Source organism: Martes martes, assembly GCF_963455335.1.
Source record: "Martes martes genome assembly, chromosome: 5".
Lineage (NCBI taxonomy): Eukaryota > Metazoa > Chordata > Mammalia > Carnivora > Mustelidae > Martes > Martes martes.
The window spans coordinates 94,299,381-94,321,924 of record NC_137892.1 but is presented as its reverse complement, the minus strand read 5'-3'; the positions used below and the strand labels follow the sequence as shown (position 1 = coordinate 94,321,924).

General features: G+C 48.2%; 1 protein-coding gene across 2 annotated transcripts in view; it reads right to left on the bottom strand.

The window, feature by feature from the left end:
* VDAC1 (voltage dependent anion channel 1) overlaps nt 1–22,085 on the bottom strand; it is a 30,349-nt gene extending 8,264 nt beyond the window's left edge. Inside the window, exons 1-6 of one of the 2 annotated variants that reach the window (XM_080804859.1) lie at nt 20,930–22,085; nt 9,290–9,362; nt 8,710–8,759; nt 7,098–7,250; nt 6,954–7,006; nt 172–399 (exon numbers count right to left, since the gene is read on the bottom strand). In XM_080804859.1, coding sequence (XP_080660985.1) covers nt 172–399; nt 6,954–7,006; nt 7,098–7,250; nt 8,710–8,759; nt 9,290–9,356 — 551 coding nt within the window. In that variant the 5' untranslated portion in view covers nt 9,357–9,362; nt 20,930–22,085. Of the gene's footprint in view, nt 1–171; nt 400–6,953; nt 7,007–7,097; nt 7,251–8,709; nt 8,760–9,289; nt 9,363–20,705; nt 20,856–20,929 lie in introns of those variants that run through there. The other variant, XM_080804858.1, reaches the window with a different exon arrangement.
* Between the last annotated feature and the right edge of the window lie 459 nt (nt 22,086–22,544).

Below are 22,544 nucleotides of genomic sequence, written 5' to 3'. Positions count from 1 at the left end.
GAACACAAAGAACCTAAGCCACTTCAGGAAATGGGCAGGTGGAAAACAGAAAAATATCAGCAGGCCATTTGGCTCATCTGATTTCAACACACTCTAAAGTGATTAAAAATTGAGCTTGAAAAGCAATCTCCCTTCTACACACACTCACACACCACACTCACATACACTTACACGTTAGTGTGGAGCTGGAATTCGTCAGTCTTGTAGCCAACCGCGAAGTTGCTCTGGGTCACTCGAGACTTCGCAGTCTCAAAATTCATCTGGTAGCCAGCCAGCCAACCTTCATAGCCCAGCACCACAGCACCCCGGACTGAAGGACCGGCAATGTCAAAATCCACATCACAGCCCAGGTTGATGTGCTCCCGCTTATACCCTGTCTTGATTTTTGCATTTTTTTTCCTGAAAGAAAAGAAATTGTATTAAGATCACAAGCTAACTCACCTTGCAACAACCATACCAACAAGTGCAAAAAAAGCATTGTTTTAAATCCCAGTTTACATACAGGAATAGGAGGCCAAGTGAGGGCCCAGTTCTCCCTTACACAGCCTCTAGGCCACATCGACAGAACACTAGCTCTCTGACCAGAATCCAGTCTGCATAAATGCCCCAAAAATGAAGTGAGAACAGAGGCAGGAAAAGCTTGGGGGGAAAAGTGCTAAGTAATTTTCTCTTACTAAACTCTCCCTATGCTTAATATAATGGCCTACACAGGCATTTATTAGGGAAAATGCCACCATGTAATTATGAAACAGATGTTTCTTTGCTATTCTCTAAGTCTATGAAAAAGACACGGTGTATCTGTCATGAAGGCAGCTATCTAAACAGCCCCTTTTAAGGAGATGGTTGCTTTCTTACTTTGTGGCTCACTTAGTAAGTAAAGAAAGTAACAAATACTAGATAGATCCCTTCTAAGTAAACATAACAGATGCTTTTAATTCAGTATTCAAGAGATCCTAATGAGTATATTTCAGAGACCTGGATACTGACCTGCAACCTGGGGCCCTGCAGTCATGGGGGCTGGGAAGCCATGCAAGACAGGACAAGTCTGTGGGTCTTGTCTGCTAATCCCTGATCTGCATATATGACCAGATTGGTGCCTCCTGTGCCTACTACTCAGGAAAGGTAGGTGGACTCGTGTCACCTGCAAATATATTACCCTGCCTTTACCAAAGGTCAACATGGGAGACAAGACCACACCTATCAAATAAAATTTAGACTATTTTCTGTTATTCAGCTACAAAATGGACATCTTCCCACAGGAAGCTGCATTCTCTGCAGAGATTGGGATCTACACAGCCTTGCCCACCCCAATCTCATTCACACTAAGATTAAAGCTTCATTCCCAGCACCTAGACTCTGGACTCTAAATACCAGTCTCTCCTAAAAGGTATCAGTGTCCCTTGGAGAAATAGCAGACTACAGATCAGTACAGGGTGAACTTGAAGTATTTATCAAAGCTACCAAAGACTACTGGGGTTGGCGCACAATGCCTTCAGAGCTAGCCTGAAGAGACTCCTAACGGCTTCAAACATGTAACAATGAGCTCATCTTTAAGAATAACACCAGGAATGGATTGAAACATAACAAGTATGTATAAATCTATGCATTCATTCATAATGACACTTAAAACACACACAGCAGTCATCGTCAGAGACTAGAAAACCAAAGTGTTACTTCGAAACAATAAATTAAAAAGGAAGCGATTATTTATTCCACCTTTCCTACCCTAACTCTATCTCAAGATAACCAATAGTTTATGAGAAGTTTCTTTTTATTGAAATATTCTAGCTACTACATGAAGAATGAATGACTAAAGTAGAATTATCACCAATTTGTAACCCCTAATGAATGAATTGTGAATAGCATCAACTTTAACATACAAAGAACAAACCACGCCTTCTACATCCAAGTCATGGAAGTATAGAGCACCACTTATATTTTACCACCCTCACCAGGAATCTAAATGCAACAAAGCCTCTAGACTTCCTGATTCACGGTAAACATGGGGGACAGAGGAACAAGTTAAATGGCACCACAGAGATGCAAACAGCAAAATTTAGTCTATACGTAACCTTACAGGACAAATGATCTAGTTTCAATGAATAAATTGTGGGGGAGGGGGAGGAGGAGAATCTAAAACTTAAAGAGATTTAAGGAGCCACAGGAAGCAATATTTGCAATTTTGCATGGACAATTTTTGAGTCTGTAAAAATAAATGAAATCATGTAAATCTGATCAGGCTAGAGATTTAAAAATCAAGGAATTATGATTAATTTTTTACAATGCAATCATTCTGTAGTTATACTTTTTTTTTAAAGATTTTATTTATTTATTTGACAGACAGAGATCACAATTACTCAGAGAGGCAGGCAAAGAGAGAGGAAGGGAAGCAGGCTCTCTGCTAAGCAGAGAGCATGATGCGGGGCTGGATCCCAGGACCCTGGGATCATGACCTGAGCCGAAGGCAGAGGCTTTAACCACTGAGCCACCCAGGTGCCCTGTAGTTATACTTTTTTAAAAAAGGAATCATATTGTGCTTGCTTCAGCGGCACATATATTAAGATTGAAATGATACAGAGAAGATGAGCATGGCCCCTGCACAAAGATGACATACAAATGCATGAAGTGTTCCATATCTAACTCTAGGGAGCAAACTGATGGTTATCAGAGGGGAGGGGGGAAAGGGGATGCGAGGGCACTTGCCGTGATGAGCACCAGGTAATGTATGGAATTCCTGAATCACGATATTGTACACCTGAAACTAATGTAAGATTATACGTTCACTAACTGGAATTAAAATAAAAACTTTAAAAAAAGAATCTTATCACTTAAATATACATACTAAAATACTTACAGATGAAATTATGTGATAACTGATTTATTTCAAAAAAGTCTGAGGGAGAGATTAGGAATGTAAAAATAAAACATAATTGGTTTATTGGTTGATAATTATTAAAGCTGGGTGATAGGAATATGATGAGGGCTTAACATACTATTCTGCTTTTTTTTTTCTCTGCTTTTGTATGTTTGAAATTTTCTATATTAAAAAAGTTAAGGGGCGGGGGCACCTGGGTGGCTCAGTGGGTTAAAACCTCTGCCTTCCGCTTGGGTCATGATCCCGGGGTCCTGGGATCAAGCCCAGCATTGGGCTCTCTGATCAGCGGGGAGCCTGCCTCCCTCTCTCTCTGTGCCTGCCTCTCTGCCTACTTGTGACTTCTGTCTGTCAAATAAATAAATAAAATCTTAAAAAATAATAATAATAACCAATTAAAAAAAAAAAGTTAAGGGGCGCCTGGATGGCTCAGTCGTTAAGCAGATGCCTTCAGCTCAGGTCATGATCTGAGCCCTGCATCAGGGTCTCTGCTCAGTGGGAAGCCTGCTTCTCCCTCTCCCACTCCCCCTGCCTGTGTTCCCTCTCTCGCTCTCTCTCTCTCTCTCTCTGTCAAGTAAATAAATAGTCTTTTTAAAAAATTTAAGGTTAAACATCCCAAGTTGCCAATGACAGAATTTCAGACATTGTGGCTGAAAATAAAGCAAACACCATTCACAAATGACAGCAATGCTTGCAACTTTTGTTCATGTGGCTTTGGTGCATTTTCTCAAGCTTTGAAAGAAAAGAATAACAACCAAACAAATTCTCTCTCCACAAGAAAAATTCAAAATAAACCTATTCTGGACTTCCTGCTCTTTGGAGAAAGAAGCCTAGGTTTTGGCTTATCGAATTGGCACCATGCTAGCTGGGTGACTGATATCTGCTCAGAGGCTACCATTTAGAAAGAGAAGGAGACCAAGAACAATAAAAACCAGCCATCATATAACCACCAGTAAAAAGCTGCTGCTGGGCGCCTGGGTGGCTCAGTGGGTTAAAGCTTCTGCCTTCAGCTCAGGTCATGATCCCAGGATCCCAGGATCGAGCCCCACACTGGGCTCTCCACTCAGCGCGGAGCCTGCTTCTGCCTCTCTGCCTACTTGTGATCTCTACCAAATAAATAAATGAAATCTTTTAAAAAAGGAAAAAAAAAAGAAAAAGCTGCTGCTGACCATAGTGTACTGCCGGTGGAAACAGCGGTGTTTACCAGCCACGCCAGACCATTCACACAGTGCCTCCCCTACACTGTCTCAAAGAATTCTGGCCAGGAGCACAAAGTCCCCACAGAATGGGCAGTGCTGGGGCAGTGACTCAGGTTTCTCTCCAGGTTCCTGCTCTCATGTAACACTCCACGCCTTTGGAGTTTTCCCTCTTTCAAATATTACTGGGATTTTTCCTTTTAAGCTATTCCTGGTGCTAACTTGACAACTGCCTGAGCGAGGCATGACTCTGATTTTTGGTTAACAAATTGGCTTTTTTCTGTGGTGGGGTACCCAGCGTGGGTGCTGGTCTATAGACGAATCTGCAGCCTCATCCATAATGTGCTCTATGCTCAGCTCCTGATAGAAGCCAGGATGCTTTCGAAGGTTATCCCCCTTAGTAGCTTTGGAAAGCCAGCTTTCATTTCCAACCTCCATCAGGCCATCAAAACTTGTCTCAAATACCTAGGAGCAATATGGACACAACCTTGATTTCTAAATGACATTCTTCAATAAAATGAACTGAAGCTCCTTGGAGAAATGCCTGATAGCAGGACTAGAGAAGAAGCAGAAGATGAGCCTGGTACATCTTCTGAAGTAGAGCTCAAAAGAAATGATAGGGGATAATAAAACACAGGATGTCAACTTGGAAGGAGGCCCAACAGCCATATCTAAAACAAATGAGTATAAAATATATTATGGTAATGGATTATAACCCACAGAATAAAATAAATGTCGATGGATCCATACTGATATAAATAATTGATTAAATAAATAAATGAAGGAGAAGAGCAAGCTCTCCCTTACAGTAGAATCCCATTTAATAAATGCAGAAGGAATGATGGGAAGAGAAAATCACCATCTGCCAAACATAATTGTCGCAGGCAAGAATCACCAATGGATACTAGGTTTCTTAGTCAAAGGATAAGAAACAGATTATCTACATAGTCTCAATGTATCTCCCAAGATACTTATTTACAAAGAGAAAAAGAGCTTCACAGAGAAACCTCACAAACACCACTTTGGTCAAGTGATCAAAGTTAGTGTCACTAGTAACGAGGCATACTGACATCTATGTCCTGACATCATGCACCAAGAAAGATACAACACAACATCACTTCTGTAGCTGTGAAAATGGGTAACCTGAGTTTCACCATGAGGAAACATCAGACAAATCCAAATTGAAGGATTCTACAAAATAAGTGGGCAATCCTCTTTAACACTGTCAAGGTCATGAAAAACGAAGAAAGACTGTGTCTCAGATTAGAGGAGACAAAAGAGATTTGACAACTAAATGTGATCTAGTACCCTGAACTAGATCATGGACCTGAAATAAGACATCAATAGGACAACAGACTAGTTAACTCTGCAAAAACCATATATAGGGGTGCCTGGGTGGCTCAGTGGGTTAAAGCCTCTGCCTTCTGCTCGGGTCATGATCCCGGGGTCCTGGGATCAACCCCCGCATCGGGCTCTCTGCTCAGTGGGGAGCCTGCTTCCTCCTCTCTCTGCCTGTCTCTCTGCCTACTTGTGATCTCTGTCAAATAAATAAATAAAAATCTTAAAAAAATTTAAAAAATTTTTAAAAACCATATATATTTCCTGGTTCTGATCATCATATTGTAGTCATGTAAGACATTAACATTAGGAGAAGCCAGGTCTAGGAAATAAGGGAACTCTACACACTACCTGTGCAACACTTTTGTGTATGTTAAGTAAAAAATTACTTCAAAATACAAAGTTAAATTTAAAAAAATGTTCCTCTTATGTGTATTACTGTAGGACCTGGAGGCTTCTCTGCAAATCTCCCAAATGTAACAGGAGGGAAATCCCTTACAAATTCCTAAGTGTGCCATCTCAGTGCAGCAGACAAAGTCCCAGGCAGCAAATTCAAGCATGTAAGCACATTCCCCTGCCTCCCATGATATCAGAGCATCTCTCTGGGTAACCTCTCCCGTCACAGCAGGGTGCCTGGAGGGAAGCAGGCAAGCAAGAAAGCAATGCTCCTGCAGGAGAAACTACAACAGGATGAGAACAAGAGCAAATGCAGATCCTGCCCAATGGTCTTCACATCATCCAGAACAAAGTTACAATAAGACTCGGATCTCCAGAGACAGAAGCCCTGCCTGCCCAGTCCTTTGCAGTTACCCACATGCAGTACAGGCTCTGAACTCAGTAGACCCTTCCTCTAAAACACATTCATCAGAAGGGAAGAAAAGAAATAATATGGAACGGCAAAAGATGAAATCCATAATGCCACTATATGTATGCTTAAAGATTGCTGAGATGATAAATTTTAATGTATACTTTACTACAATTTTTAAAAACTAACAAATGAAATTCAGTATATACCCTTGCACCTGTCAGCAGTATGTAAAACAACCTTCTCCAAGTTTAAGACACCTACTGCTCTGAGTGGTTAAAAATTTTTAAAAAGGGTACCCCTTCTAGCCAAGGACCTGAGGCAACCAACATACCATCTTGCCTCCTAATGAGCCCAATAACTGTCAAGTCTAATTGGATTGTGGCTAGGCGGCATGGGGCACAAAGAGCAGCCTCAGGAGCCCCCCTACAGTTAGAAGCCACACTCTCTTGGTGCTGGGGAGAGGACCCTCCTAGCCTACAAATTGGGGTGGCAACCGTGATCGCTTAGTCCCTGCTTCCAAACCTCGCCACTGCCCTGCAGCCTTGGCCATTTGCATTAGCAGCAGCCTCACTCACGTGAAAAAGCATTATTGGACCACAAGTCCTACAGCCTGCCACAAATGAAGCCAGGAGAACCACAACGGGCAGCCCAGAATCTTACTGTAACACGTGGCTAAATGTCCTTGCTTTAAAACACACACACACACACACACACACACACACACACACGAGATTCTTACCCTGTGTTTGGTGAGAAGGATGAATCAAAGGTCAGCTTCAGTCCACGTGCAAGCTGAACAGAAAAAAATTTGCCAGGTTTAGTCAAAAGGCAGGGCAACAGATGTCAATGAATAAAACTATGTCTTTTCCCAGGTGACCATTACCTGATCTTCCACAGTGATCTCTGTGCCTAGCGTGTTATCAGTGTTCCATTTCTCTGTAAACGTCAGACCATATTCGGTCCACCTGTACTTGGTTTCCAGACTGCCCGTCACTTTGGTGGTCTCAGTGTTGGCTGAACCTGAGCTTGTAAATTCCTTTAAAGGAGAGAGAGAGTCACAGCCTGTACACCAGCACAATGCCACCATAAACAGAACATACTTCCCCTTATGTAACGATGTGTGGGGTGGGGGCAAAAGCTACTCCTATAATTCAATATTTAAATACAGATGAGGTGAAAGAAGTCTGTTGATTAAAGGACTCTTTTGGGGGAATTCTTCACCAGGAGACAACTTCCTTGCTCCCTGGTAATGCTTTAGTCTAGACAGGAAGGCAATCCCCCTTCCATCCTAATAGAAAAAGCACTGAGCTAAAGATGACACTGCAATAGATCAGCCCCAAAACTTCCTCCTTCCAACAACTGCCACACACACAATCTATACTGCTAAGGGGCACCTGGGTGGCTCAGTCAGTTAAGAATCCAACACTCGGTTTCAGCTCAGGTCATGATCTCAGGGTTATGAGATCCAGCCCCACTACTCTCAGCAGGACTCTACTTGAGATTCTCTGAGATTCTCTTCCTCTCCCTCTACCCTTCCCCAGCTTGTGCACGCACTCTTTCTCTAAAATAAATAAATCTTTAAAAAGGGGGGGGGAGGGGCGCCTGGGTGGCTCAGTGAGTTGGGCCTCTGCCTTCAGCTCGGGTCATCATCTCAGGGTCCCGAGATCAAGCCCCGCATTGGGCTCTCTGCTTGGCTGGGAACCTGCTTCCCCCTCTCTCTCTGGCTGCCTCTCTGCCTACTTGTGATCTCTCTCTCTCTCTCTGTCAAATAAATAAATAAAATATTTAAAAAAAAAAAAAACTACTACTTTTTTTTAATTATGTGGCATTGAAAACCAGTCAAATTTTTTTATTAAAGATTTTTATTTATTTACTTGAGAAAGAGAGAGAGAGCATGCACAGTTGGGGGAGAGGCAGAGGAAGAAGAAGCAGGTGATGCAGGGCTTGACCCCAGGACCCTGAGATCATGACCTGAGCTGAAATCAGACGCTTAACCAACTAAGCCACCAATGCACCCTGAAAACAAGTCAGTTTTAATATAAGAAACAAGGAGGGACGCCTGGGTGGCTCAGTGGGTTAAAGCCTCTGCCTTCGGCTCAGGTCATGATCTCAGGGTCCTGGGATTGAGCCCCGCATCGGGCTCTCTGCTCAGCGGGGAGCCTGCTTCTCCCTCTCTCTCTGCCTGCCTCTCTGCCTACTTGTGATCTCTGTCTGTCAAATAAATAAATAAAATCTTTAAATATATATATATATATATAAGAAACAAGGAAAAATAAAACTGAGGCCTGTCAATTAAGTATACAAAGCTGTTAAATTAGGGATCTGTCAGCAGGGTTCCCCTGGATCAACCATCCCATAGAGGCTGCAATGAATGTGACAACCACAACCTGCCACAACCAAAAAGGGCCCTTCATTTGGCTCTGCCACCCAGGACATGGCAGTTACTTACTGATCTACAATAAACACCCATACTCCGTGTCGGTCAGACAACTTACCAGTCCATTCTCAGATTTTGTTTTCAAGTCAAGTTTTATTAAGCCAAATCCTAAAGAAAGGAGATGGTAACTGTTAATAGATTAAATAACTAACTTGAGAGTAGCATCTCTGCCTCCCTCCTGCTGCTCCAAAATGCCATACATGTGTAGGGAGCCTGTCTCCGCTGCTGCCTGCCTGCCTATGTGTGGAGCTCAGGAGGCACCAAACAGTGGCAGAAAGAAAAGGCACAGCACCCCAGAGAGCCCAACCTGCACTCCCAGCAGAATGGGAGGAAAAGGTGTATGACAGCATGAGCACATGCCAAAGGACAGGCCACATTTAGAAATCACACTCCATTGCAACAGCATACACAGAGCTGCTCCCACCCATGGGAGAGGAACTCAGAACGTCTGCTTGCCTGTAGTAATTCATGAGCCTGCCCCTACCAGCTGCACAAACCAAAACTACTTCACCAGCCATCAAAAGCTTGTCTTATTTTCCCTAACATGAAAGTTGTAAGAGCCGACTGACCCGAGTCTCTCAAAATGTGATGGGTGAAACCCAAACATGCCAATCCAGCCTGTGAACTGAAACACTCACCATAACCCTTGGTGAAGACATCCCTGGCAGATTTGCCAAGATCAGCATACGTGGGAGGCACAGCCATCTTCTGCTACAATAAAAGAATCACCAGAAGAAATAATTCAGTAATTAGGGAAATTAGTTTTCCATCAATAAAAATTATTAGCTATAATTAACCACCAATAAAAATCATCAGCACAGAGTTCCAGATGTGCACAGAGAAGCCTTACTATCTCGAGCTTCTCCTTGCATCCAGAGGTTGAGACACCTAACAAGTTTTTGTTGATAGCAGATCAGCCTGCCTTTAGATCTCTTCTTGGCATCCCCAGGACTGAGCATAAGCCCAGAGTATAGCAGGAGTCAGTAAATATTTGCTGAATGAATTAATTGTCAACGACACATTCCCATGAGCCAGCTACTTTGCTGAACTGCAAGACTCTTGCCAATAAAATGTATCTTCTTACAAAATGTCGGCTACTGTGGCATTAAATGCGATGAAGAGAAATCAGAGCTTTTTCAGGCCAGCTTACTTCCCAAATGGTTCTGATTTCATTCATTCAACAAAATACTTACAGAGTACCTACTATGTGCCAAAATGAATGTAACTTTTCAAAAAACTGCATTTCAGAGGAACCCATTTTTTGAGTATCATATTCGTCACACAGAATACAGTAAAACCTAACAATTAGGCAACTCTCCACGTGGAAGGAAACGAAACTACACACAAGCCTGAAAAATAAATGCAAACAAACATTTATTGAGCTGCAATGGGACTTTATTTCTAAAATCAACTATCAGAGGTGCCTGGGTGGCTCAGAGGGTTAAGCCTCTGCCTTCCGCTCAGGTCATGGTCTCAGGGTCTTGGGATCGAGTCCCACATCAGGCCCCTTTGCTGAGCAGGGAGCCTGCTTCTCCCTCTGCCCCTTCCCCTGCTCATGCTTTCTCTCTCTCTCTCTCTCTCAAATAAATAAAATATTCAAAAAGAAAGGAGGGAAGGGAAGAAGGAAGGGAGAAAGAAAACCATCAGGGGCACCTGGTGGCTCAGCTGAGCACCCAACTCCGGATCTCGGCTCAGGCCATGATCTCAGGGTCCTGAGATGGAGCTCTATGCTCAGCGAGGAGTCTGCTTCTCTCCCTCTCCCTCAGCCCCTCCCCTCTCCCCCACTCTCCTGTGCTCTTTCTCTTTATAAAATACATGAATAAATCTTTAAAACCAACTATCGGGGCACCTGGGTGGCTCAGTCATTAAGTGCCTGCCTTTGGCTCAAGTCGTGATCCTAGGGTCCTGAGATTGAGCCCCACATCAGGCTCCCTGCTCTGCGGGAAGCCTGCTTCTCCCTCTCCCATTTCTCAGCTTGTGTCCCCTCTCTCACTGTGTGTGTGTGTGTCTCTCTCTCTACCAAATAAATAAATCTTTAAAAAATAAAATAAAATAAAACCAACTATCAAAGTACTACTTGAAATTGTTGTATATCCTAAGTCAGTCAACAAGCATTTATTAAACATCTCAGTGTTCAAGGAAGGTGAGTAGTTCAAATAGTCCTTGCCCTAAGGATCACACTGTGTCCCTGGGAGGCTTTGCTATGACGTAGCACATACACAGCATTAAAATCCTAACCCAAGGCAGCACACACAGAGGCGGAGAGAAGCCATGAGACAGCAACCATCACATGCATCTTCTCCATTTCCAGAATCCTTAGCCTCAATTAGTGGAAATCCAATAAACCCATGGATGGTTCCATTAATTTTTAAAATACAGTATGCCTAAATTGCCAAACTGAATCTGCATATACCCCACGTGAAATCACATATGTATGTATTCACACAAACAAACACCTGCATGGCATGTTCCCAGTAAGTGGGAACCCAATGAAAGTGGTTCAAGTGACCCCAGGGGGACAGTAACCCAAATGAAGTCGCACTGCTGACCTAAGCCTTAATTTCCAAGATACTACAAGAAGCAATGAGTGCACTAGAAAATAAACAACTACAAACTTCCACAATTTTAAATTATAAAATTGTGGTCCAAGTCCTATTTTACGTTTTTTCAGAGGTTTTGCTAATTCTGCTTCACCTCACTTTTGTGTCAGAGCAGAGTGGAGCAGCCCAGTGAGCCGTTTATGCTATCCTATTTTTGTTGCTCTTGTTATTTCTTGCACATGATCAAGCTAGAACCATGGATAGCTCAGTCCACATTAGGGTCAGGCACAAAGAACATGGGGGAAGATCCATTTTAGGCTGTCCCCATTGGCTGTTTCAAGTCTGAGGACTCCTGTCTCCTGACCTGTTCCCCTTTTACCCAAAACAAAGCTCACAGACACATCCACCCGTGAGACAGAGCAGGAAACCACCCACCAGGTCCTCCAGAACAGAATACCGCCAGCGTACGGCATTATGTTTTGGCCACAGATTACCCTGGTTTCCTCCAAGGAGAAGGAATGAAACAACCCTGAAACAGCCTGTGTCCCAGGCTGAAGTTATGCAGCCCCAAGGAAATCTGCACAACATCTCAGCTAAGGGCCCACGGCATTCTCCACCCCAAGCAATGCTAAAAGGAATCAGTGGACTGAGCACCCTTCTTTAGAGCTGCCTTTCCCCGGCTGGGCCACAAACTCAGCCCCGGGTGAGGGGAGGAGCAGTACAATGGCAATATCTCCAGATGAGCTAAGACCTCCCTGTACCTCAGGCGCCAGGGCCTTCCCAAGTACCCTCTGCTGGCTCTAGGACCCACCTCACCAGACAGGAGCAGCTTTCATATTTGGACTGGTCTGCCCCTCAGGGAAAAGGCAGATCACTCATCATTTAATGCTCCCCAAATACCCTCGCTCGTCACTAATTCCCAAAACCGAACAAGTAAAGCCACCTGTCAAAAAAAAACCACTCCACTGCCAGCAAATATCACCCTAAAGTACATGGCTGTGGCCATTAAAGAGATTACCCTCTAAGGACAAAGGAGTTGGGGGCACAGAGGGAGCGTGGATCAGGCCAGGCTCTCCATGTGGCTCCCGCTCAGTCCCTGGCAGGGAAGATGCAGTGCAACCCCCAGCTGAGTGGGAGCCAAACCCACTCCTGGACCTGAGCACACACCCACCAAAAAAGGCAAGAGGATGACTCCCCCTTCACTGAAAGCCCCCAAGTGCTGTGAAATGCAGCTTCCCTGTGCTTTTGATGCTGTCTTCTGCTCTCCCCACCCAGTCTCCTTCTGCATTTATTGGAGGACTGAGGCAAGGGCCAAGATTCCACTTTCTTACAACTGCCAACAGCACCCAGGATATGCCCATTTTTGCACAGTCCTCAGTACCCACTGCAAAAACAATTTTGGTGTAGAAATTATAATTCCCATTCATGTTTTCTCAAGCCAGGACCAGAGGGAAGAGAGCTTGGCATCCTGCTTTCTCAGTAACCTCCCGCCTGTGCTGACTCTGAAGCTGAACCCTGGCCCCAGCCCCTACCTCCACCCAGATCAGCTCCAAATTGCTCACCATCTGTCTCTGCAACATCCACCCCATGTGCCTTCAGAAGCCCAGCCTCTGGGGACTGAGCACGAAGTGGGGCACTCTGACATAGGAAGCCCTGGCCAGATGCCAGAAAGCTGCCTAGGGAAAGCAGGAACCCAGCTGTCTGCCTGGGAGCCTGGGGAGCCTGGGAGCCTGGTTCCCAAGGATATGTGGAACACAAGGGATGGACAGGATTGGGCTGAACAGACCCATCCCCAGTCACTGATGACTTTGAGAAAGACTAGTAAGTCACAGCAGGAGACAGGAGCCCCTGGTAACCCTCGACTGCCTGCTAGGCTACCTACCCAACCATACCCTGGCTGACCTTGAACGGATTATGTAAGCTCCACTTCAGCTGAGGAATGAAAATCTAGCCCATACTGGAAGCTGGAAGGGTAGAGATAGTATATCGTCCAGCATGGCCTGCATAACACTTACATAACCTCTGCCTGGGGGGGACACAGCTTCCTCGACTCATCAGTTGCCTGGCAGTGACGCTGCTCTGTTCCTAGCACCCCCAACACTCCCACAGTGCACACCTACCCCCAAATCATACCTTGAACTCAAAGCATCCCAGAGCCTGTCATGCCTAAATTTATCCAAAATATGTAAAAAGCTATGTGTCAAAGATGACAAGCCCTGGCACATAGCAGATATTCAATATAAATGCCTGTTTAATGCGTAAATGTGCAAGGAGCAAGAAAGTATTTTTATAGTAGGAGGAAAAAAAAATAGAAACTTAGTAATCGACAAGAGGGTCTAAGTAAATGACAATATAGCCAGGCAGCAGGCTCTCCCTCTACAGGGAAGGTGCAGGGCGACCAGGGAGAGGGGGTGGAGAGACCCACATCCAGCACCCTCCACCCCCACCATGACCTAAGGGGAGCTCCACTCGGGCTGAGGAGACCCAGTGCCTTCAGAAGGGATCACTACCACTTCTGACCTCAGAACAAGGTGTGGACTTTATTCTAACAGCCTCAGGGAGCCACTTTAAAGTGAATGACACATCTGTGTTTGAGAGGCTCACTCAACAAACTGGCAAAAACGTATATGAAAACATCCACTGTTGGTGTGGAAAATGGTGAGTCCTGCTCACACCAAGTGTTAAGTACTCTGTACAGGACAGTCCCTTTGGAGACAGCTGCTGGCCAGTGCCTAAGTGGGCATACGTTAACCTAGTGGCAATTCGACCTCGAGGAATCCACCCAAGGCACCCAAAGACGGGTGCATGAGGGTGCTCACGGCAGCATGATTGACAACACACAAGCCAAAAGCAATGTAAATGGCCAACAGGGAAACGAATGAATAAAATCAGAGGGCTTGCAAACTAAGGAGTATCACGTGGTAATCAAAAAGAATGAGATGGGTTTATGCTTGGTGGCAAAGAAAGCTATGTTTAATATGCAGCTGACCCTTGCACAACACAGATCTGAACAAATCTACTTTTATGTGGATTTTTTTCAACAAATACAGTGTAGTACTGTAAATGTATTTTTTCTTCCTTACAATTTTCTTAATATTTTTTCTCTAGCTTAGTCTACTGTAATATAATATATATAACATACAAAATACGTGTTAATTGACTATATAGTACCTGTAATGCTTCTAGTCAACAGTAGGCTATTAGTAGCTAAATCTGGGGGGAGTCAAAAGTCATACAAGGATTTTCGACTGCATGGGGGGTAAGCATCCCTGACCCCCATGATGCTCAAGGGCCAGCTGTAGTTAAATGAAAAAAATAAGTCACAGACAATGTGTAATTCCATGTTATTAGAGGAAAACCCTTTTACATGCATGTTCATATGTTCACACATTTGCATATGATGGAAAAGCTGTAAGCCCATCTGTAAGTTGTGGCTGCCTGGGAGCTGCTTGGAAAGGAAAAGGGGTTTAAGGAAGGAGTGGAGTTAAAACAGGGTTTTCAATGTTTGTTCCACTTCATTATTTAAGTTGTTGGTATATATTGGTAATTTTTTTAAGAACAGAAAACTAAAAAATCCAACCAATGTGTGTGAAATTGAGCTATGCTGCCTTCACGATGCTGCAATAAACCACATTCTAAAAGGCAATTGCAGTGCAGGTGCCAAAAGGAAAAGCCATGTGGAAAGTTATCTATCCCGGTTCCAAGAACAGATTCAAACTACACTGAGATGGCAGGGTTAACAGGCAAGGCCTATCGGGGGCACATTCTACTCCCAGGTGACCACCTGGGGCTCAGGACACCCTTATCAGGAGGCAGAAGAAAAACAGAATTCCCTAACTTTAGCGTACCTGAAAATGGCCTGAGCTACCCGTTCCAAAGCCTCCTTCCCTCCCTCTCTGCCCCTCCCAGCCTAACTTAACAGGCAGCACAGCACTTTCGTCGGCAGAGGCAGAAGGATCCAGGTACCCTCGGACAGGGGACAACCGCGGCAGCGGCTGACACAGGGAACAGGGTAGCATTCAGCTCAGTCAGGAAAGTCTTCTGGGCAAAGTTAGTGTGTTGAGAGACACCATCTTCGAGGGCAAGGGTACAAGAGGGCTGGAACCTAAACAGCAGGAGCCACCCTGCCATGGCATCTCCCAGCCCATCCGGGTGCCCAGGCAGCAGGGTCCAGTGACTACTAGAAGGAGCTATGAGCCTGGCGGGGCTTCTACCAGCACCAGCCTCTACCAGCTGTGTAACTTTGGACAAGGCTTTGATAAACTTATATTCCCAGGGTCTCATTTTGCTCATCTGTAAATGGGGCTAACAGCAGTGCCTTTCTACCAGAATTACTGCAAAGATGAAGTAAGGATGTAGGAATGTCTGGCACACAGTGAATGCTCCATAAACAGCAGTGCTCATCATAATCCATTATTCTGCATATTCTTTTTTTTAATATTTTATTCATTTGTCAGAGAGAGAAAGCACGTGCACAAGCAGGGAGAACAGCAGGCAGAGGGAGAAGCAGACCCTCCTGAGCAAGAAGCCCGATGCAGGACTCCATCCCAAGACCCCAGGATCATGACCCGAGCTGAAAGCAGATGCATTTAACCGACTGAGCCACCCAGGTGTCCCCATTCTGGATAGTCTTTGTTTGCTCTTCCAGATCCACTTTCTACCTCCATCCTGTTCTATGCCCCAAGAGCTGATCATTATGGACTGCTATCACAGGATGGTTGGTTTTCGCCAACAGGAGGCACCAGAAGAAGATGGGAGAGCGAGGCTGGGGTATTCATTCCCCAAGCTCCCTCCCTACTGGCCTCAGGTGGGCTCGGACTACTTTCCAAGGCCACAGCTCCTGCCAAGGGGCCCTGTCCGGGTTCCAAAGGACCCAGAGTAGGGGGTTGGAGGGACACACATCACTTGTCAGGTGCTCCACACCCTCCTCTCACCTTTGCAAATGATCCCTTCATTATGCTTTCTTTGATTACAGCACATAAATTTGCACCTGATCCCTGCAAGGACCCTGATCAACACAGCAATCACCTCCATCACCATCACCATCCTGAATTTCCCTCAGAAAAGGAAAACTACAGGAAAGCCTTTGGCTCTGCTGTTTCTCTTAACAGCATTAGAGATGGTTTGTCTGAGCAGAACTGGGCCAGCTTATAGGAGGAGCATCGTACCAGCCAGGGATTCGAATAAAAGCACCTCCCCCTAAGTCTGGGGACCAGGAAAAGCAAGTTCCCCAGTAGGAGGCCAGCCCAGCTCTGAAAGCCAATATACTGGGCCAACACCATCAGAAGCCTCCCCACACACCCCCATCTCACACACACTTTCTCACGATAAAGGCAGCCTCTGGTTAGGTCTACAGGGGGCTGGCAAAGCCAACGTCCTGCGCTCTGGTAGCAAGTCTGTGTTCCCAGTGCAGCTGTCCTTCCCTCCCACTCCACGACAGTCTCACACTGGGCAGCCCAGCTTCCTAGGCAGTTGCTTCTATTTTAAAACACTCTGGGAGGTAGGCCACCACCAGCAAAGCCTTCCATAAGAAGCTTCAAGACAATGTAACTGACTTGGGGACACCCTGCTTGCCTCTCCACCCATCAAGGGAAGAAAGGCCTGGGCTGGCAGGCAACATGCCAAGTCTGAGTCCAGGTGCACCCAGGGCTCCTGCCTGGCCACAGACTCCTCAAGTTCCCTGGAGCCTTGCTACCTGGCTTGACCTAGTGGGGTTAAAATAGACAGTGCTGGGGCGCTTGGGTGGCTCAGTGGGTTAAGTCTCTGCCTTCGGCTCAGGTCATGATCTCAGAGACCTGGGATCGAGCCCCACATCAGGCTCTCTGCTCAGCAGGGAGCCTGCTTCCCCCTCTCTCTCTGCCTGCCTCTCTGCCTACTTGTGATCTCTCTCACTGTCAAATAAATAAATAAAATCCTTAAAAAAAAAAAAATAGTGCTTGGGCAGGTAGATTTGGGAGTCAAGCAGCCCTGAGTTCCAATATCACTCCACAACTCTCTAGATACGTAACCTGGGCAACACAAGTCTCACTTTTCTTCAGCTCTAGTATGGGGAAGGAGTACCTGTCTCAGCATCGCTGTGAGAAATGAATTAGATTATTAACATAAAACACTTACTACAGTAAATGGTACCTGGGAGGTATGCAACAACCATAGATAGTGTTTTGTTAGAGGTTTGCATTTTATAGACTTCCTAGTATAATTACAGATGCTACAGCAAGTTATCAAAAGGTCACCCTCAACCACAGGGTCCAAAGTCCTCCCTGACCACAGGGTCCAAAGTCCTCCCTGAGGACAATAAGGCACTATTTAGCTGAATATTCTCCACCTAGAATGCCTCCTACCTCATTCCAGGAAAAACGAACCTTTCTCCTAATACACCCAGGGTCATCGTCTTTGCAACAACTAGGGGTGACTCCAGGGACTGCAATCCGCTGACAGCGAGCTAGCCTACACCCAGCCATACACACGTTCACTCGGATCAGTGTGAAAGAACACTCCCCTGCTGGACAGCAGATTCTACCCTTCACATCTATTAGCTTATCACAGGGGCCCTTTGGTGTGGCAACCTCAGTGTGAATCTTCCAGCCCTGGTTCCAACTCTGTGCTCAAGACTCCTGACCCATGAAAAGGAAGCAATGGTACCTCTCTCCCAAGGCTTGTAGGATGGTGGATTCAATGTCACAGAACATATGTGAAGCCCTCCCCGGGAGGGTGCTGAGCAGGCTCTCTAGTAAGAACAACTGTTTTGAGGATGATGATCACACAGTGGAGAAACTGAGGAGTAAGACAGAGACCTGACCTGTACTAGATCGAATGGCTCATGTCAGAGCCAAGTTGTGAAGGCAATCTGCTCTCCAAGCCCCTCTCCAGCACAGTTCAAAGGGCATGGATACCCAATCACCCACACCCCCTGAGGGCAAGCAGTCAAAAGGAGGAAGGTGCCCAGGCCCAGCAGAGGATCCCACTGGTCACATTTCCTCAGTGGCTACCAGAGGAGTCTGGAGGAACTCCAAGGCTACAGACCCTCTGAGCGCCCTAAGGGGCTACCTGCAGGCTTGGGCTGGCTCTCAACCACACACAGGCTTCTCTCAGTCACCACCAACAAAGACATCAGGCCATGAGAAATTCCACCAAGGACAAAGTGAACTGCAGTGTCTTGGGAGCATCTTACTGGTAAATGTGGGGAGTCAATGTCCCTCCTTACCACCAGCTTGAAGGGTACTGCCCACATCTGCCTAGTGCCCATCAGGACCAGCAGCCCACAGGCAACTCCTTACTATATGGTCCCCCAAAGCCACTGTGTTTGTTTACAGAAAGCTCCTGCTTATAGCATAGAATACAGAAATAAAACTAAGTAACCAACTGAGAGCAGGGTTGAGCATCTACCTCTGGACAACTCCAGCAAAAGTTACCAACCCACCCACCATCAGAAAGGGGGCAAAGCGGGGTGCCTGGTTGACTCAGTGGGTTAAGCCTCTGCCTTCGGCTCAGGTCATAATCCCAGGGTCCTGGGATCGAGCCCTGCATCAGGTTCTCTGCTCAGCAGGGAGCCTGCTTCCCTCTCTCTCTCTGCCTGCCTCTCTGCCTACTTGTGATCTCTTGCTCTGTCAAATAAATAAAATCTAAAAAAAAAAAAAAAAAAAAAAGGAAGGGGGCAGAGCAACCAGGCCCAAAACCTTAGGAGAATCCCATTCACCCGGGTCACCCTCCCCTGCAGGCCCAGAAACACCAGTTCTACAGGTTTCTCACAGGACATGAAAAGTCACAGAATGAAGGTAACATGTTTAAAACAGTTATTTCAAATTAGGAAACACTTTCACCTCTCAGCACTCTAGGGCTGTACATTCCACTGCAGTTCTTGAAACACATGTGACCCTGCTAAGCAAGGCTATTTTCTGGAAGTGAACGAGATGTGCATGTCCCTTAGAAAGGATGTCCAAAATCAAGAGACTATGGTCAGGGCCTGCAGCCATGACATACGCCCGTTCAATTATTTCAGAAATACTTAATGAGCACCTACTATAAGCCATGTGCTGCAATGCTAAAAACTATCCTCCTATCAGGAAGGGTGAGCTGCCTCGCAAGAGTGCATCTACCCCCATTGACTCTTCTCAAGTCTACTGTGCGCCAAGTGGCACCACCCCAGGCACTGAAAACAAAGCTGCATAGGGCTTAAGCCGAACCCTGTAGAACTCGGTCCAGAGCCGGGGTGGAGAAACAAGGCTAGTCCTGGGCAGTCTGCCCTGGCCTTGCCAACTGAGTATTAGGCAAAGGAGGGGTCCATTCTCTATCTCTCCACAGAAGTGAGGCTGGTCAAGGGCTATGTTTCCCTCAACTCTGCACCCACATGCAACTTCCTGCTTCAGCCTGACCTGTCTGTCTATAAACTTACAGGATTTTTCATGAATTATCCTGAAAGTTACTCAATGCCTGGCACACAAATGCTTAGTAATAATGTTTAAAATAACGGGGGCTGGCTATGTTTATTGAACCCTTTCCAGAACACCAGGTGGAGTTAAAATGGTCTGCAGAGGATGGGATAAATCCTCCCTAAAAGCCTCAAGGCTGTCAAGGTTTCTATCTAAGGCTCTGCGCTAAGCAACTCATTTCATTCTTCCCAAAAACCCAAGGAAGGAGAGCTATAATTGCTCCTATGCCACAGATGAGAAAACCCAGGCTTGGTATCATCCCGGCTGCGTGACCTTGGACCAGTCACTAGGACTGCAGCTCTGAAATCCAAGGGCCCTGAACCAGTTTCGTGAAAGCACGGCCGCACTCGGTGAATGAATGAGCAAACGAACCAGGAATCCCTCCTAAGGCCAAGGAGGCCACAACCGCTCCCCGCGGGGCGTCCTCTCCCGAGGCCTAGCCTACTGCCCAGGCCCCAGCGGCCTAAGTCGACTCTCAGCCTCCGGTTCCGCCCCGTAAGGAGCTGGCACCGGCGGACAAGTGCCGGACGCCAGCTTCTCTGGGCGTGGACCAGACACGCCGGACACGGCGTGTGGGGCTGGGAGCGAAGGGCCACGGTCGTCACAGGAACTCATCCCCGCGGCGACAGCATGGCCCGCACAGGTCCGTGGGCCGAGCCCGGCGAGCGTGGGTGGCAGGCGGTCCCCCTCCCGACCCGCGCTGGCGGGATCCAGGGCCAGAGGGCGCCGCCGGGAAAGGTCACCTAGACCTGGAGCCGGCCTGGCCTTCCCGCGACGGCCCGTGCCCTTCCGCCCGCAGGTCCCCGCAGGTCCCCGCAGGCTCCAGTCCCAGCCGTAGGCGCCCCCGGACGTCCGGCCTCCCGCTCCCCTGCCCGGGCCCGCTTGCCTCCGGCCCGCGCGGCCTGCTGTGCCCGCCGCGGACCGGCCAGGCCCGCGCCGGGCGCCCCAGCTCCCTCCCTGGGGCCTGGCCCTCGGCCCCTCGCCCACGCCCGCTCCTCCCCCCACCGCCTCCACGTCAGCTCCCCGGGGCCAGGCCCGCGACCCCGGGCGCCAGCAGAGCGCGGGCCGCTCTCCGAGGCGCCTACCTCAGCGGCGGCGGCGGCGGCGGCGGGCTCAGCGGCTGCTACCGCGGAGGTTGCAGTGAGAGGAACGAAGCGAGCGGGCCGAGGGCGGGACGGCGCGGACAGCGGCGGCGCGGACCCGCCCCGACCCTGCGCGCCCCGACCGGCGAGCTCCGCCCCTGAGCCCGCCCCGGACACCGCCCAGGCCTGGGCCCGGGTCCCCAGCCCCTGCGGGCTCGCGCCCTTACCTTGCTGCGCCCTCAGTGCCTGCCACGGATGCGTATGCGCACGGGGTATGCGGGCACGCGTGAGAGCTGCGTGCGCCCGGGCACGGGAATGAGGCGGCGTGAGGGCTGACGTGCGCAAGATGTGTGCGTGCGCGGGGACACGCGTGCCGGCCGCCCATGCGGGCCCGTCTCGGCTGGAACTCCGCGGGGTTGAAGCCTGCGTGGAGGAGGAGGGTCTTCCGGTTCGCTAAGCGGTGGCCGGAGGGGGGGACCTGCGCCAAAAGGAGACGCGCGGGATCCTGGGCCCACATCCCGACCTTGGGGCTGGGAGACAGTCGCTCTCCCCCGGGAAATGATGCAGCGATGCTGGACCGGCGTCTAGCCCGGGTGGCCTCCGTGACCCCCGGGACACCTACCCTGGCAAAAGCCCGCAAGGGGTGTTAAATCGGGCTCCTGGGGGCAGTTCCAGGCCCGGCTGGGGACCTGGGCGCCCGAGGCGGAGGGGATACGGAGAAGCGGCCACGACTGTTGTTCCGCCGCTCCCGGCTCCCGGCTCCGGAGGATTGTTTCCGTGCATTTGACCTCAGGCTCTCCGAGATCTGCGGCGGCCGAGGGCGAAGCGCTGAGAAAACTCCCCTGTGCGCCGAGTTCGCGCTCCAGATTAGCAGACACTTTTTCCCTGGAACGAAACTGCTAGTAGCCATTTTCCGAGCACTTTGAGAAGTGAAAAAAGTAAATTGCGTTTCGCCAGAATGTCTCCTGCTGAGTCTCACAGTGCGCAGACGTCATGCAGGTTCTGGCCAGCCGAGGGCCCCTCCGGGGAGGGATCAGCGTCCAGCAGGGGCCTGCCTCCCGCCGAGCGCGGATGGAGTGTGGCTGCTCCCTGCTAGGCCTGAGCGGGTGGTCTCCTTCACCAAGAATTACCACTGAGTGTTCCCAAGAATGAATCCCTTCGTAACTTGATGAAGATTCCATGCGTCTTTCGCCTCAGCCAACAAAGTTCTCCAAGGCTTGAGGCGTCTGGGGCCCGGGTGGAGGAGGCGCCGGGTTATGAAATCAGGACAGTCGTTCACAACCAGCTGTGGCACAAATTCAAGGAGTAGGCAAGTGGGGCGTGGGCAGACGCAGTCAAGACAGGCTTCTGGAAAGAGATGGCAGCTTAAATGGGAAAAGGCAACTGGGGTTCCAGTGGGCGTGGGATATTGAGGAAGAAGGGCACTAGGTTATGGGTGGGGGTGGTGACAAGGTGTACTGGGCTCTATAGAGAGCTGAAGTCTGATTGGAATTGTGAGCAAGCACAGCTAAACCTCTTGAGGTCCTGGAACGTGGAGGATGGAGGTCTCCCCAGGCCCGTAAGAGGCTCCATGGCTGACTGGGGGACTCAGAGCTTCCTCATCCCCACTTTGCACACAAGGGCCCTGGCACACTCCTGGAGAGAGTGCAGCAAGGAAAGCCACTGGTCACCCATGAGTGCAGTTCAGCGGACTTTGGGAGGACAAGACCTCAGGGAGGCAGGGCAGAACCAGATGGCTCTGCGGGAACATGGGGCTCTGGAAACCTCACATGAGCGAGGAGCAGATTCCTCACCCTGTGCTAGTGAAGCGCAGGTGTGATGCCCGGACCAAATGTCTGAGGG